General features: G+C 43.9%; 1 protein-coding gene across 10 annotated transcripts in view; it reads right to left on the bottom strand.

The window, feature by feature from the left end:
* Positions 1-14,454, bottom strand: part of ehbp1 (EH domain binding protein 1) — a 225,295-nt gene that overhangs the window by 185,201 nt on the left and 25,640 nt on the right. For 7 of the 10 annotated variants that reach the window (XM_015944983.3, XM_054750383.2, XM_015944985.3 and 4 more), the window contains exons 1-2: positions 5,649-5,978; positions 4,698-5,139 (exon numbers count right to left, since the gene is read on the bottom strand). In XM_015944983.3, coding sequence (XP_015800469.1) covers positions 4,698-4,801 — 104 coding nt within the window. In that variant the 5' untranslated portion in view covers positions 4,802-5,139; positions 5,649-5,978. The other 3 variants (XM_070542571.1, XM_054750382.2, XM_015944984.3) reach the window with 3 other exon arrangements.

The following is a 14,454-nucleotide window of genomic DNA, read 5'->3' as shown; positions in this document are numbered from 1 at the left end:
TAGGAGCCTGGAAGTGAGTTTATATAAAAATGTGTTTTATAAGGAATGTTGATGCTTAGAAACAGAAACGGTTTGCTAATCACCTCACCACTGAGTATGTGGGGGTCATAACTGAACTTAATGAAGCTAGTGTCGCTTGCATTCATTCATCCATCTTTTAACTTTTCTAAACCCCACTACGAGGAATGTGAGAGTTTGATCTCTGGTAGAAAGTTTAAGTTCAAGTAAACTAAAAATAAAATGCGACTTCGTCTGATCGTATAGTCTTGGTATCAATCTGAAGCTGTTGGAATATCTCCTAATAATGACTTAGTGATGATTGGAAGTACATATGAAAAATTACAAACATAAGTGCACAGGAGTGTCAGAGTAAAATGAAGTTAGAACCTAATAAAGTAATAGCAGCAAGATGCTAAAAGACACAGACACATAAGCCAGAGAAGAAACAGAATCATAAAATCAGGACATCCACATCCTAACAGAAACTCAGCTTACTTCAGCTTAAACAAGAAGGAAAAGTAAAACCTCAGCCAGACATAAGACACAAAATATAGCATTGATGATTTGCTTTGGAGCAAACTCCCCCCAACAAACTTCCTCACAGCTCTTGGGAAACTGACAGCAGAAATCACAACTATGACAGGGCTGGAGATTAACAGTTGCCTGCTTGCATTTCTCCAGTGACTCACAGGCAATAAAATCCCAAATTCCTGCAGAACTGAAGCCTCTGTACAATCACCTGGCCATGAAACTATCTCCTAGTGCCAAACTTACACTCAATCTGTCAAAGCCTCTGAATCTGGATAGAATGAAGAGCCACGTCAGACAAGTTGGCAAGACTTTTTTTTTTCTTTGGCGGCGGGTTATGGACACTTGCCATGATGAACACATGCTCAGCCGAAAACAGCATGTCACAGCCTGACACACGCTGGTCAGTTCCACTAACACAGAGAGCTATTAGTCCACCACCAGCACCAGCCTGGAACAATGCATATTTGCATTATTTTCATTACTTACAGGATTTGTGCAAATAACAGAAAAAAGTTGGAATTCTGTGTTTTTACTCAAGGATGTTTTAATAATTGTCATAATGTCTGACTTCAAAAAACAATAGATCTATTAGTGGTCTGCCATATTTAGACAGAATATAAACACAGAAAAGCTTTAGAATGTTGGCTCCTTGTTGCAGGTTTTTCAGTATACCAGTGCACCATTTCTCAGACCTAAAAGCTGCCCACATTATGGTTGTCACGGTAACCGGTGTAGCGTAAACCCCGGTAAGAAAGTTGACAATAATAATAACCGTCTTGTTTTTAAAAAACTATATTATCTTGGTGGGTTACCGTGGCTGCGGTGTAGGCGCGGTGACCCTTACCAGCCACCGTATCATCTGCTGAAGTTGCCGGCGGCACATGCGCACTTTGTTGTTTACAACCAAAACTTTCTTGAAGCTAAAGCTGAAATAATGGCCAAAGGAGGAGAATGCAGCGCTCAGGACATTTATTATCCCTCAAAGAAGACAAAGTGGGAAGTACGGGCATTTCTTGGATATTTGAAGAATGCCGAGGGGCAGCTGATAGAAGACGGCTATCCTGTTTGCAGCACGTGCAGAAAAAGTGTCTGTGAAAGGCAGCAACGCTTCAAATCTCATGACACATCTGCGTGACCATCACCCACAACTCTACAGTCAACGCAAGGCAAGCTAACGTTAGCGTTTTAGCTAAATTGCATGATCCGAGGATTTGGGTTGAGGGAGAATGCAACGAGTCGCTATATAAAGCAGCCACAGCCCCGCTACCTGCATATAAACCGTGTCGCGGACACCCCCATATTGAAATGACGCTATGCATTACGGGGCTCCCAGGGGCAGATAAGAGTTGGTCTCCATCCGAGAATAATTATGAATTTAACAATGATTACTGCCTGATGACATTTTCCCAAATCTGCAAAGCTCACTGGAAGGACACAAACCAAGGACAATATTTTCCTGACATAGGGGTTATTACTCAAGCAAGGGTAAAAAAGTATCTGATTAGAAGGCTACTTGAGTACTGAGTATTATCTGATCTAATATTTTTAAAATGATGACATCAAACAGACAAAATGTAAGAAGTTATGGGCAGATATTGGTATGTTAAGGACTAAAGGGGAAAAATGTAAACAAATAAACATAATTACAAAATAACACATTTTAGGCTAAATTTAGACACAAACTGAGGACAATATTTTCCTAATATACAGGGTTTATTTAGTTGTATGAAAATGTAACACGCTTAAAAAAATACTGCGATAATACCGAAAACCGTGAGGTTAAATTTTCACACCGTGACAACCCTAGCCCACATCCCAGCTGAGCTTCAGACAGCAGGTTTTGGAGTTTTATTTCCTGATGTTTGGACATCTCGCCTCAGACTGCATAACAGCCACATGACTCTACCACTGACTTGCAACGTGGATGTTTTATATCCACAAATAATAGTAGTGCAACGGATTAGAAAACTCTCGGTTCAGATCGGATCACGGTTTTCAGTCACAAATTGGATCAGAAAGAAAAAAATAGACAAATAGCTTTGTTATTTGATACATCCCTCTGTAATTTATAGAACACTTAGTGCAACCTTTTTCTGCTCAATTTGCATCTTGCTTTAAAAATAGTGGGGATGTACCAACCAATTTTTCTTTACATAGTTAACTGGTCAATTGCTGTTAACGTAACCAAGTAAAATTGTTTTGCCCAGTTAACTGCCAGTGATCTGGCTCTGCTTGTAATTTAACAGTCTCAGTCCATACTAGATCTCCACAGGCAACCAGAATGACTACAACCTTGCATGGAAGCCACTCGGTCATGCGAGCGGGCAACCCCGCTACCCAGAGCCTTTCTTAGTTTCTTGGGTTAGCTAAGTTAGCTAGTAGCTACATTGGTTACATTTGTTCCAACCCTGCTCTAAATGTAACAGCCCCACCCTCAGCTCCACCTCTTTTCAAATTTTGGATTGCCTGGGTGTGACTTGCCCAAAAACATCAGTGGTGGGAACCTTCCATTTTTGGCTTCAACTTGCCCCCCTGCAGAGGAATGGGCAGGCTATGTCCATATTTTTATGTCGATGGTGTGCGCGCTGAGGGGATGGGGGATCGTAAACAGAGTATTAACCATTTAATGGCTTCAATAATGAGTCGAACAAATTTTGTGAAGTGTGCTTCCCTAACAAATAGGAAAGAGAGGTCCAATTGCTGATTAAATGTTTACAGTATGTGAGGTTTTAACATTCACTTGAGGATCCGAGACCTTTTTGAGCTCTAGGGACTGCTTCCCGCCTCAGCAGATGGAAAGTCTTTACTGCTATAAGTTAAAGGCCCAAACCCGGCACCTCCAACAGTTTCTAAATCACTTCTCCTCAAATATGCTGTAAATCAAAACATTAAGGCATTTTGGTTAAAGTTGTAACAATAAACACCAACTTAGATGAAAAAAATCTGATTTTGCCTCAACACAACCAAACTTTTAACAAAGTCAGAAGAGAACTCCTGTTGCTGTAAAACATGAATTTTAAGGCAATACAAAAAAAATCTAAATAAGTACATGTAAGCACATGATTGTGCAGAAACATTCCTGATATCTTCTACCATTTCCAAACCCCTCTTCAATGGCAAAACAACATGTAGTACTGATTGGGCACTGAGGCCACCCACCCCTTTGCTCTGGTAAGACATGTACATTTTTCTCATTCCTTCCTCCAACACGTTAACATCTGTCCCAGGTCGAAGCTCTGTGGAGCTGTGTTAGTCACGCCTACAGCACGCCACTTGAGAATCCTTGTCTGCAGGCCACATCTTTCTTTACAAGCCTCAGCTTCTCCCTCACTACAGGACACAAGGCTGCAGGCAGACGTGCAGCACACAGCTTCTACCACCTCATTTCATCTCTACCTTTGATAGCAAAACCAAAAGCTTATCCACCTCTCTGTGCCGAACTCCACACATTAAACTATTAGGCTAAAATATTGTTGGATATTACAGATTGTGTCGATGAAACATGCCTTTTCATATAAATTCAATTATCATACTACGGGGAAAAAGACTTCATTTAAGTGAACAAAGTTGTTCAAAAATCTAGCTCAAATTAAATCTTATGGGTGAGCCAATGTCAAGTTACAAGTGTGTGCAAATTAAGCACAACTCAAGTCTCAATTTGAGCCCCCATATCTTTCATTCAATCTTCAGAAAGGTTTAAGGTCAGCTTATTGCAGTTCAAGACACTACAAGGACAAAATCTCATAAAAATTCTAAAGTGTATGTTGCAATTAACTGAATCGTGTTCTCTACCCTCTTAAAATTAATGTTTATAAAATACATGAAGGCTATAAAACTGCAAATTTATAAGGGTGGCAATTGCCCCACCCAAGAACCCCATTGGTGGTGCCACTGGGTGGATCTAGTGGGTTCAACAGAAGCAAATTAAGAATATGAAACCCCCTGAAATCTGTTTAAGGGAAGCCTGACTCACTAAAACCTCATCACTGGTTAAAAAAAAAAGAAAAACAAGAACGTAATGCATCTAAGAAATGGTGTGTGTGTGTGTGTGTGTGTGAGCTCAGCATTCCAGCACAAACAGAGGCATACAGTTTTCAGTGTTCCAATGACAGCACTGAGGGTGCCATTTATCACCAGTAAACTGCATTTATCACCAGTAAACTCACCATTTCTTTGTGCATTCTACCATTAGCTCCTGATAGGAAGCCACAAACTGAAACTTGGAAGCATGCTTCCCCACACGCTGTAGTCTCTTCCATACAGAGGCCATGGCTCTTCAGGGACTGGCAGTTTCTCTGAGACTATCCCGTCCTGGACTTCCTTACTTGGGCTAATGTTTATATGTATCCAAGTATGTTCAGCCTGCATGGATACATAGTTAATGTTTCATCAGCGGGGAAAAAACAAGATCCAGCACATCCAGTGTTGACCGATTTTATTTACAAAAGGATGACCAAATTCAAACGCAAGAAGATGAAATCTCTGCCGCAGTCCAGCTCCGATTTAAAGGCATGCATGATGCTATGAAGAAAAGCAATCCATGGTTTGTGAAGGGAATGTGAGAAATCCTCTGGGTGTGGGGGTCATAGTTCTTTATGGTGATCTCCCCTGCAAAAGAAAGGGAAAAAAGACAAAGTCAGACAAGTAAACGCCGGTAGAGACCAGCTGAGTGAATTCAACATGAAACTTTAAATTATTCCAGTCTACAAAACAATAACTTCTCGCGATACAAAGATGCAGTTATTTAGCGCAAACAGAGGGTTTGCACATGTTATAACAAACAACTTCATGTGTAAGAATGTGACGAGGGCTCCAGCACCTCTGCTGCCAGCACGGCGTGCCGGAGGGGCTATCGCCTGGCGCGGGGAGCAAACTTGTGTTAAAATATGAATTGCGCCGAAGCAGTAACGGAGAAGCAATGACATCACAAGAAAACGAGTCGAGTTACCCGTCGGGTTAACAAATACCTCACTTAGCGACTCTGTCCGAAAATCCCGTGAACGTTTTTGAAAACATATTTGATGGAATGTTTCTGAATCCAGGCAATAGTCCGAGCCGCTACGTGCGTTCCGCTAACCAGAACGACTGCGCTTCAAAGCTACAGAATTAACACTCACCTTGCTGAAATACTCTACATACTTTCAGTAAGCCAGCCTTAAAAACAGAGGTAGAGAGTTGTCCGTTACAAAACCAGCAGCCGAACAGCCTCCTGATGGCGAGCTAATTACCCTAACAGCAACACAAGCCATGGAGTTAGCAAGGACAGCTAGCCATCACAACACGGCACACCGGAAACCGCCACTTAACGGGAGAGACGTTGGGGCAAACTCCGTTTTCCGGAACTAAGAAATAGACGACCTTTATCCGCTCATTTACCGCAGCTAACCTCTTCAAAAACATTCAGACTTCTTAGAGGGATTCCCGCAGCTAACAGTTACCATAGTTTGACTGACCTGCTTATCTGTCAAGTTGGTAAATTTAGACAAACATTAACAGAAATTTGTTTTCAAAATAAAACTGCCTCCGGTGTTTGCTACTTAAATAAGGCTGGAATGAACCATTGACATATGCATGTGAACAGAACATGACAGAAAATACAATGCTCAGTTAATTTTTTTGTTTGTTTTGTTGTTATTTTCTTAAATTACATAGACTTTGACAACAGAGTTTAAGCAGCGAGCAGTTGGTATGTTGATAAACTGTTTTCAACGGAAGAACACATTTAAACACAATAATTATATTTTTCCCAATGAACACTTTGATTTTATTTTGAAATTAACTCACACATTTCCGGTTTACTTGATGTAACTTTATTATTTTGTCGCAGATTCTTGTTTCTAACGAGGCGCCTGGGTGAGAAACGCCTGCAAGCAATAGTAATTGTTGATATTCTTATTCCGTACTGATTCAAAAACCATTTCTGGATTATTGTTAATCACACGGGTTAAGTTCAACATTTACCAAACATGTAGAAACTGTGGTTTGTGACGATTTGACTAGGACTATTTTTGATTTTTTGTTTTGTTTTTGTTTTTCCATTAATGAAACCTTCAAAATAAATTTAAAACGTTCCAAAATAATCACCCACAATACAAACATTCTGGTTACACAACATTACATTTACATCAAATAAGAGGCTATAGCCCTTGATATTATGAGACTTCAATTTCCTTATTCTGATCCATTAATAAACAGGCCATCCTGCATGCTGGGAGGTCTTTTTTTTCTGCACATAGAGAAGAAAGAAAACTGCACCATCCATCAGTAATCAATACCCCATCCTGTCTCTACTCATACACACACAACACACACACAACACACACACACACACACACACACACACACACGCAATATATCTCACACTTCCAGGCTTACAAATGCAAAGCAATAGAAGCAGGATGAATGAAGAAGTCCTGCTGAGAGAAGTACAATAACACAGAGATTACTTCCATCTCCAAGAAGACACAGACATAACAGGAAATTGATATCTTATCCTTTGACGTGATAGGGGTTATATCAGCATGTGATACGGTAGATTTGTGTTTCTCGGTCTCTGTTATGTGAACTAGAAATGTCAAAATATTTTAAAACAAATGTATCTCACATATACTTGGTTTATTAGCATTTTATCATAATTTATTTGTCAGGAGTCAAATTCAATTCAATTCAAAAATACTTTATTAATCCCAGAGGGAAATTGATTCAGTTTTATTTTATTTTTTTATTAAATGAATCTATGCTTTGTAAGCTTTGGGATATTGAGAACAATATTGTGAAAAGCTGTTTTGGATTTATCTGGAATTTAGGTCACAGAGGGAAGAAAAAGTGGAAATGCAATAATTTCCTAAATGTGTTCCTGAAAACATGCTAAATAACTAATGTGATCATTGATAAGTCAGCTGTGGTCTTCCTCACACTCTAGGAATAAACGCTGTTCCGGATCCGGATTCAAAAGTGTTGCTGATAAAACTTGTTGCATTTCATAGCAGCTCTTCCTTTAAATATGACTTTGCAAACAATTAAGGGGTTTAGGGTCAGAGCGGATTTGACAGCAGGGAGTCTGCTGGTCCTGCTGCGCCACGTCGCCCCATATGCATCCGAGTCTGACAGATTACAGGGAGACTCCCTCTATGTATAAAGGAATGCTTTGATGTGACAAATTACTCTGTGCTAAATGACTCTTTGTGTGTCTGCCCACATTGCAGCCAAGGCCTGGTTTCATAAATAACACCCACATGAGCAGTCATGTCAGCCTGCTCATGTGGGTCCTCAGTGTGGAAGAATACAGCGATCAAGCAAACGGATGCAAAGCTAATTAATCATTTGATTAAATTGGTTTATTATCGAGAAAACATCTAAAAAGAGTGAAAAAGAAAACATGCTGCTCACTCAACTCAATCTGAAACCTTCCAGGGTTAAAATGCAATCTTGGTGTAAGAGTAAACAAATTATAAACCCAGAATAAAGTGAGGAACAAGCATGGCCTCATACACAGAGGTAAAGTCAGGTCATCACTGCTGCTCAAGCACTCATCCAGTTGCATTTAAACCCTGGACAGTTTCTTTTTGTGAGACCCTTTTAACTTTCCAAATTAAGTCAAGCTTTGCACTTCCTTTTATTTCACTAACATAATGCATTCTGATATTTAGCCAACTGTGAATGCAAGGAGAATTTTTCCACACCTAACTTCTGTTTCTCGATCACACATCCCCACTCAATGCCTCTGTGGAGTCAACAAAACACGTCCTCTAGGATGGACGCCAGCGCTCTGCTGTGCTGTTGCAGACCACTTGAAAAGCCTGTTGACAAAGCAGAGTCCTTTAGATAGAAGCCAAGTGAGTTCGACCCACTTCAGACACGCACAGATAGCCAAGAGTGTTGCTGTGCACAGCGCTGTAGGATTAGTTCACTCACTTTCACTTTCGAGAAGATTCTAACCTTGTGAGCATCAACCTGCAGGAGGAGAAGGTAACATTTCAAATTAGATTTTAAAGTCAAAATGCTTCATCTGTTCTAGAGGCATGCTTTTTGTTCTTTATATGTAGCTGAGTTTACAACTCCAAGACAAACCTGGGTTGGTTTTGACTTTTTGTGAGATCTGTTGTTATCTGTGTATCCACAGATGTTGCCCCTTTTCATGACATCACGTGGAAGCACATTATCAGCTTTTCTCCTGGAAATGTGAGTGTAGTGATTTCAGGGACCAGATAAGCTTCTTCTGCTTTGATGTGCTCTGTCCTGATTCATGGTAGAGAGTTTTTCTTCATCAGTAACAGGAAACCTTTTACATGTATCTCCAGAATAAGCACTAGGCTGAGGGCTGTCCCTTCTCAGATCTATGCATTGCTGCAGTGACTGAATCAGATATGGATGTGATTTGGTTACTGATTCATCCATGCACTAAAGGATCCCACCTCTCTGTCAATTTATTTGTTTATTTTTAATGTTCTGTAGATGATTTTAGAAATATCTTTTGTAAAGCTACTGAAAGTATTAAACTAGTTAAATGATGTTAACTAATTTAAAAGATATTGAAACGTTTTAGGTAAATATTTGTATAGCAATCCATTAATGTTTTATGTTAAATACTTAATTTTTCTTTGCAATATTTAGAATGCTATGAAATTATTAGGGGTGCGCAACATATCGGCATCAATATCGGTATCGGCCAATGTTAGTCATTTTTAAATATATCGGTATCGGTCAAATAAGTAACACTAAGCCAGTATAATAGCCAATATTTTCTTCCATCTAGTTTCAGTTTGTGAATCTGTCCCAGAGGGTGAGGAGGGTGATGATGTTAAATTGTTTAGTCATGTGACACCGATGGTAATCATCTCAGAAGCATAAATGATATCTGACACACACACACACACACACACACACACACACACACACACACACACACACACACACACACACACACACACATAAACACACACACACACACAAGTTTGCACTTAACAGATATCAAGAAAGGCATTTAAAAAAATCTGCTTGAATAGTTTTCAGTCTATACAAAATCTGCTTCAGAGGCGTAAATGTCAGCATATAAATATCAGTTATCGACCATAACAGTGATATTAATGTCAGGTATAGGCCCAAAATTTTATTTCGGTGCGTCCCTAGAAAGTACATACAGTATATTGTACATGCTTATCCAAATAAAGGAAAATAATGCATAAAGTAACATAAGAATGTATAAAGTATTTTTAAAATATTGTTTATTTACAATTGCACTTATTCTTTAACCTATTAAGGCTAATTGATGACCGATTATTAATATATGTAACACAACACTTTCTCTAGAACGCTTTGAACTGGCGTTAGAGTTGATGTGGCATAGTTTTATACTTTGGATGTTTTGGTTTATGGTCGAATGAAAAGTTGACAGAGTTGCCAAACACCATCAAAACCACGCCTCCGTCAGATCTGTCAGATTCTGATTGGATCAGTGAAAGTAATGTGTCATGTCTTTTAAACGCTACGTGAAATCAGTCCTGTTGGAACATTTAAAGTCATAGTACCTTTATATTCTATAGGATTATAATAAAGTAATTAATATTTTGATTTCACAGATCGGTCACATCTTATTTATTGACTAACACTTTGCTTGATTAGCTTTATTAAAATAGAGTTATTTGATTAATTAAAAGAAAAGAGTCCATTCTTCATTCTTCTGTTGAGCTGAAAATAAACAGGTTAGAAGCAAATGCATGAGACCTTGAGACCATATCTCATGCAGACTAGTCCAGTGTCAGAGGAGGGGGAAAACAGTCATTTCATTCTGTTACATATAAATGTGAGGAAGCATCTCAGAAAGTCTTGAGTCAAAAATCATAGGAAAATTAAAGATTTTGGAAGAAAATATGTAAAATAAATGAAGTAAAAGTCTACAAATTTGAATTCACATCATCCTCCATATCTCAACATCTGTAGAACTGACAATGTAAAAGCAATTTTTTTAGGCCCTGTCCACACGTAGCCGGGAATCTGCCAAAAGGTAGATATTTTTCTACGTTTTGGCCTGTCATCCACACGAAAACAGAGTTTTTTCACACGAAAACGGATCTTTTTAAAAACTCCGGCCAGAGTGAAGATCTGCGTTTTCTCCGTTTTGGGTGTTTGCGTGTGGACAGACGAAACCGGAGTTTTAAGGTCTGCAGCGTCACTTTCCGCGACAAAAAATGCTGACATCACGTGTGCGACCTGTGTTTACACTAGCCGACAGCATGGATGCCCTCAGAGCTGCGCTCGCTTTATCAATTGTCCAAGTGCTTTTTGCTTGTTTGTTTTTGTTACTGCTCCTTGCGGAAGACCACAGACGAAGGACGAGGTTAAGAACGGGGGAAGCACTGCCGCCTACAGGTCTGGCATGTCCTCGTCGTCGTCGTCTTCCTCCGCTTATCCGGGTCCGGGTCGCGGGGGCAGCATCCCAACTAGGGAGCTCCAGGCCGTCCTCTCCCCGGCCTTGTCCACCAGCTCCTCCGGCAGGACCCCAAGGCGTTCCCGGACCAGCTTGGATATATAACCTCTCCAACGTGTCCTGGGTCGCCCCGGGGGCCTTCTGCCAGCAGGACATGCCCGAAACACCTCCCTGGGGAGGCGTCCAGGAGGCATCCTGACCAGATGCCCAAACCACCTCAACTGGCTCCTTTCGATCCGGAGGAGCAGCGGTTCTACTCCGAGTCCCTCCCGAATGTCCGAGCTCCTCACCCTATCTCTAAGGCTGAGCCCGGCCACCCTACGGAGGAAACTCATTTCGGCCGCTTGTATCCGCGATCTCGTTCTTTCGGTCATTACCCAAAGCTCATGACCATAGGTGAGGATTGGGACGTAGATCGACCGGTAAATCGAGAGCCTGGCTTTCTGGCTCAGCTCCCTCTTCCCCACGACAGATCGGCTCAGCGTCCGCATCACTGCAGACGCCGAACCAATCCGCCTGTCGATCTCCCGATCCCTCCTACCCTCACTCGTGAACAAGACCCCGAGATACTTAAACTCCTCCACTTGAGGTAGGACCACTCCCCCGACCCGGAGTTGGCAAGCCACCCTTTCCCGGTCGAGAACCATGGTCTCAGATTTGGAGGTGCTGATCCTCATCCCAGCCGCTTCACATTCGGCCGCGAACCTACCCAGCAAGAGCTGAAGGTCAGAGCTGGATGAAGCTAGGAGGACCACATCATCCGCAAAAAGCAGAGACGAGATTCTCCTGCCACCAAACTCGACACACTCCACACCACGGCTGCGTCTAGAAATTCTGTCCATAAAAGTGATGAACAGAACCGGTGACAAAGGGCAGCCCTGGCGGAGTCCAACCCTCACTGGGAACAGGTCCGACTTACTACCGGCTATGCGGACCAAACTCACGCTCCTCTGGTAAAGGGACTGAATGGCCCTTAACAGAAAGCCACCCACCCCATACTCCTGGAGCGTCCCCCACAGGGTGCCCCTGGGGACACGGTCATAAGCCTTCTCCAAATCCACAAAACACATGTGGATTGGTTGGACAAACTCCCATGCCCCCTCCATCACCCTTGCAAGGGTATAGAGCTGGTCCACAGTTCCACGGCCAGGACGAAAACCACATTGCTCCTCCTCTATCTGAGATTCAACTATCGATCGGACCCTCCTCTCCAGTACCTTGGAGTAGACCTTTCCAGGGAGGCTGAGGAGTGTGATCCCCCTATAGTTGGAACACACCCTCAGGTCACCCTTCTTAAAGATGGGGACCACCACCCCGGTCTGCCACTCCCTGCCCCCGATGACCACGCAATGTTGTAGAGACGTGTCAACCATGACAGCCCTACAACATCCATAGCCTTGAGATACCCAGGACGAACCTCATCCGCCCCCGGGGCTCCGCCGCTGTGTAGTTGTTTGACTACCTCAGCAACTTCTGCCCCCGAGATCGGACAATCCATCCCCAGGCCTCCCAGCTCTGGTTCCTCCTCGGAATGCGCATTGGTGGGATTGAGGAGCTCCTCAAAGTATTCCTTCCACCGTCCGACTATAGCCTCAGTTGACGTCAGCAGCTCCCTATCCCCACTGTAAACAGTGTGAGCGAGTTGCTGCCTTCCTCTCCTGAGGCGCCGGACAGTTTGCCAGAACCTCTTTGGAGCCGATCGATAGTCTTTCTCCATGGCCTCACCAAACTCCTCCCACGCCCGAGATTTTGCCTCGGCAACTGCCACTGCTGCACCCCGCTTGGCTATCCGGTACCTGTCTGCTGCCTCCGGAGACCCACAGACCAGCCACGCCCTGTAGGCCTCCTTCTTCAGCCTGACGGCTCCCCGAACCTCTGGTGTCCACCAGCGGGTACGGGGGTTGCCACCACGACTGGCACCGGCCACCTTATGACCACAGCTAGCAACAGCCGCCTCGACAATCGCAGAGTGGAACAAGGCCCACTCGGACTCAATGTCCCCCACTGCTCTCGGGACGTGGTCAAAGCTCTGCCGGAGGTGGGAGCTGAAGACCGTCTTGACAGGTTCTTCTGCCAGGCGTTCCCAGCAGACCCTCACTATGCGTTTGGGTCTGCCAGGTCTACGCGGCATGTTCCCTTGCCATCTGATCCAACTCACCACCAGGTGGTGATCAGTTGACAGCTCCGCCCCTCTCTTCACTCGGGTGTCCAAAACATACGGCCGCAGGTCAGATGATACGACTACAAAATCTATCATCGACCTGCGACCTAGGCTGCCCTGGTACCAAGTGTACCGGTGGGCCTCCTTATGTTCGAACATGGTGTTCGTTATGGCCAAACTGCGGCTTGCACAGAAGTCCAATAACAAAACACCGCTCGAGTTCAGATTAGGTGGGCCGTTCCTCCCAATCACACCCCTCCAGGTCAAAATGTCATTGCCCACGTGAGCATTGAAGTCCCCCAGCAGGACAATGGAGTCCCCTGATGGAGCACGATCTAGCACTCGTCCCAGGGACTCCAAAAAGGGTGGGTACTCTGAACTGATATTTGGCCCATAAGCACAAACAACAGTCAGGACCCGTTCCCCAACCCGAAGGCGCAAGGAAGCTACCCTCTTGTCCCCCGGGGTAAACCCCAACACACAGGCAGAGAGTCTCGGGGCTAACAAAAAGCCAACCCCAGCCCTCCGCCTCTCACCCGGAGCAACTCCAGCAAAGTAGAGTGTCCAACCCCTCTCCAGGTCTCGGGTTCCAGAGCCAATGCAATGTGTCGAGGTGAGTCCGACTATATCTAGCCGGTACCCCTCAACCTCTGCCACAAGCTCCGGCTCCTTCCCCGCCAGCGAGGTGACGTTCCATGTCCCAAAAACTAGTTTTCTTGTCCGGGGATTGGACCGCCAAGGCTCCCGCCTTGGTCTGCCACCCGATTCGCATTGCACCGGACCCTTCATGTTCCTCCTGCGGGTGGTGGGTCCACAGTTGGACGAGCCCATGTATCCGGTTCGGGCTGGGCCCGGCCGGGCCCCATGGGCGAAAGCCCGGCCACCAGGCGCTCGCTCACGGGCCCCAACCCCAGGCCTGGCTCCAGGGTGGGACCCCGGTAACCCTCCGGGCCGGGTACTCCGACTCTTCGTTTTAACCTCCATGAAAGATCCTTCGAACCGTTCTTTGTCTCACCCTTCACCTAAGACCAATTTGTCATGGGAGACCCTACCAGGGGCACTAAGTGCCCCAGACAACATAGCTCCTAGGATCATTAGGGCACTCAAACTCCTCCACCACGATAAGGTGACGGTTCAAGGAGGAGCATGTCCTTAACAACGTATTTATCCGGGTACGTGTGGACAGAGTTTTTGTTTTAAACGAGGTGGTGTGGATGCAAGTTTTTGGAGGGGCGGATATTTATTTAAAAAAAAACGGCTACGTGTGGACTAGGGCTTAATCTAAAAGGCTCAATTATTTGTGGCAGCCATCTTGAATTGGGTTGACCATTGTGCA

Source organism: Nothobranchius furzeri, chromosome 12 (assembly GCF_043380555.1).
Source record: "Nothobranchius furzeri strain GRZ-AD chromosome 12, NfurGRZ-RIMD1, whole genome shotgun sequence".
NCBI lineage: Eukaryota > Metazoa > Chordata > Actinopteri > Cyprinodontiformes > Nothobranchiidae > Nothobranchius > Nothobranchius furzeri.
The sequence above is the reverse complement of the archived record's forward strand: the minus strand, read 5'-3'. Positions and strand labels throughout refer to the sequence as shown.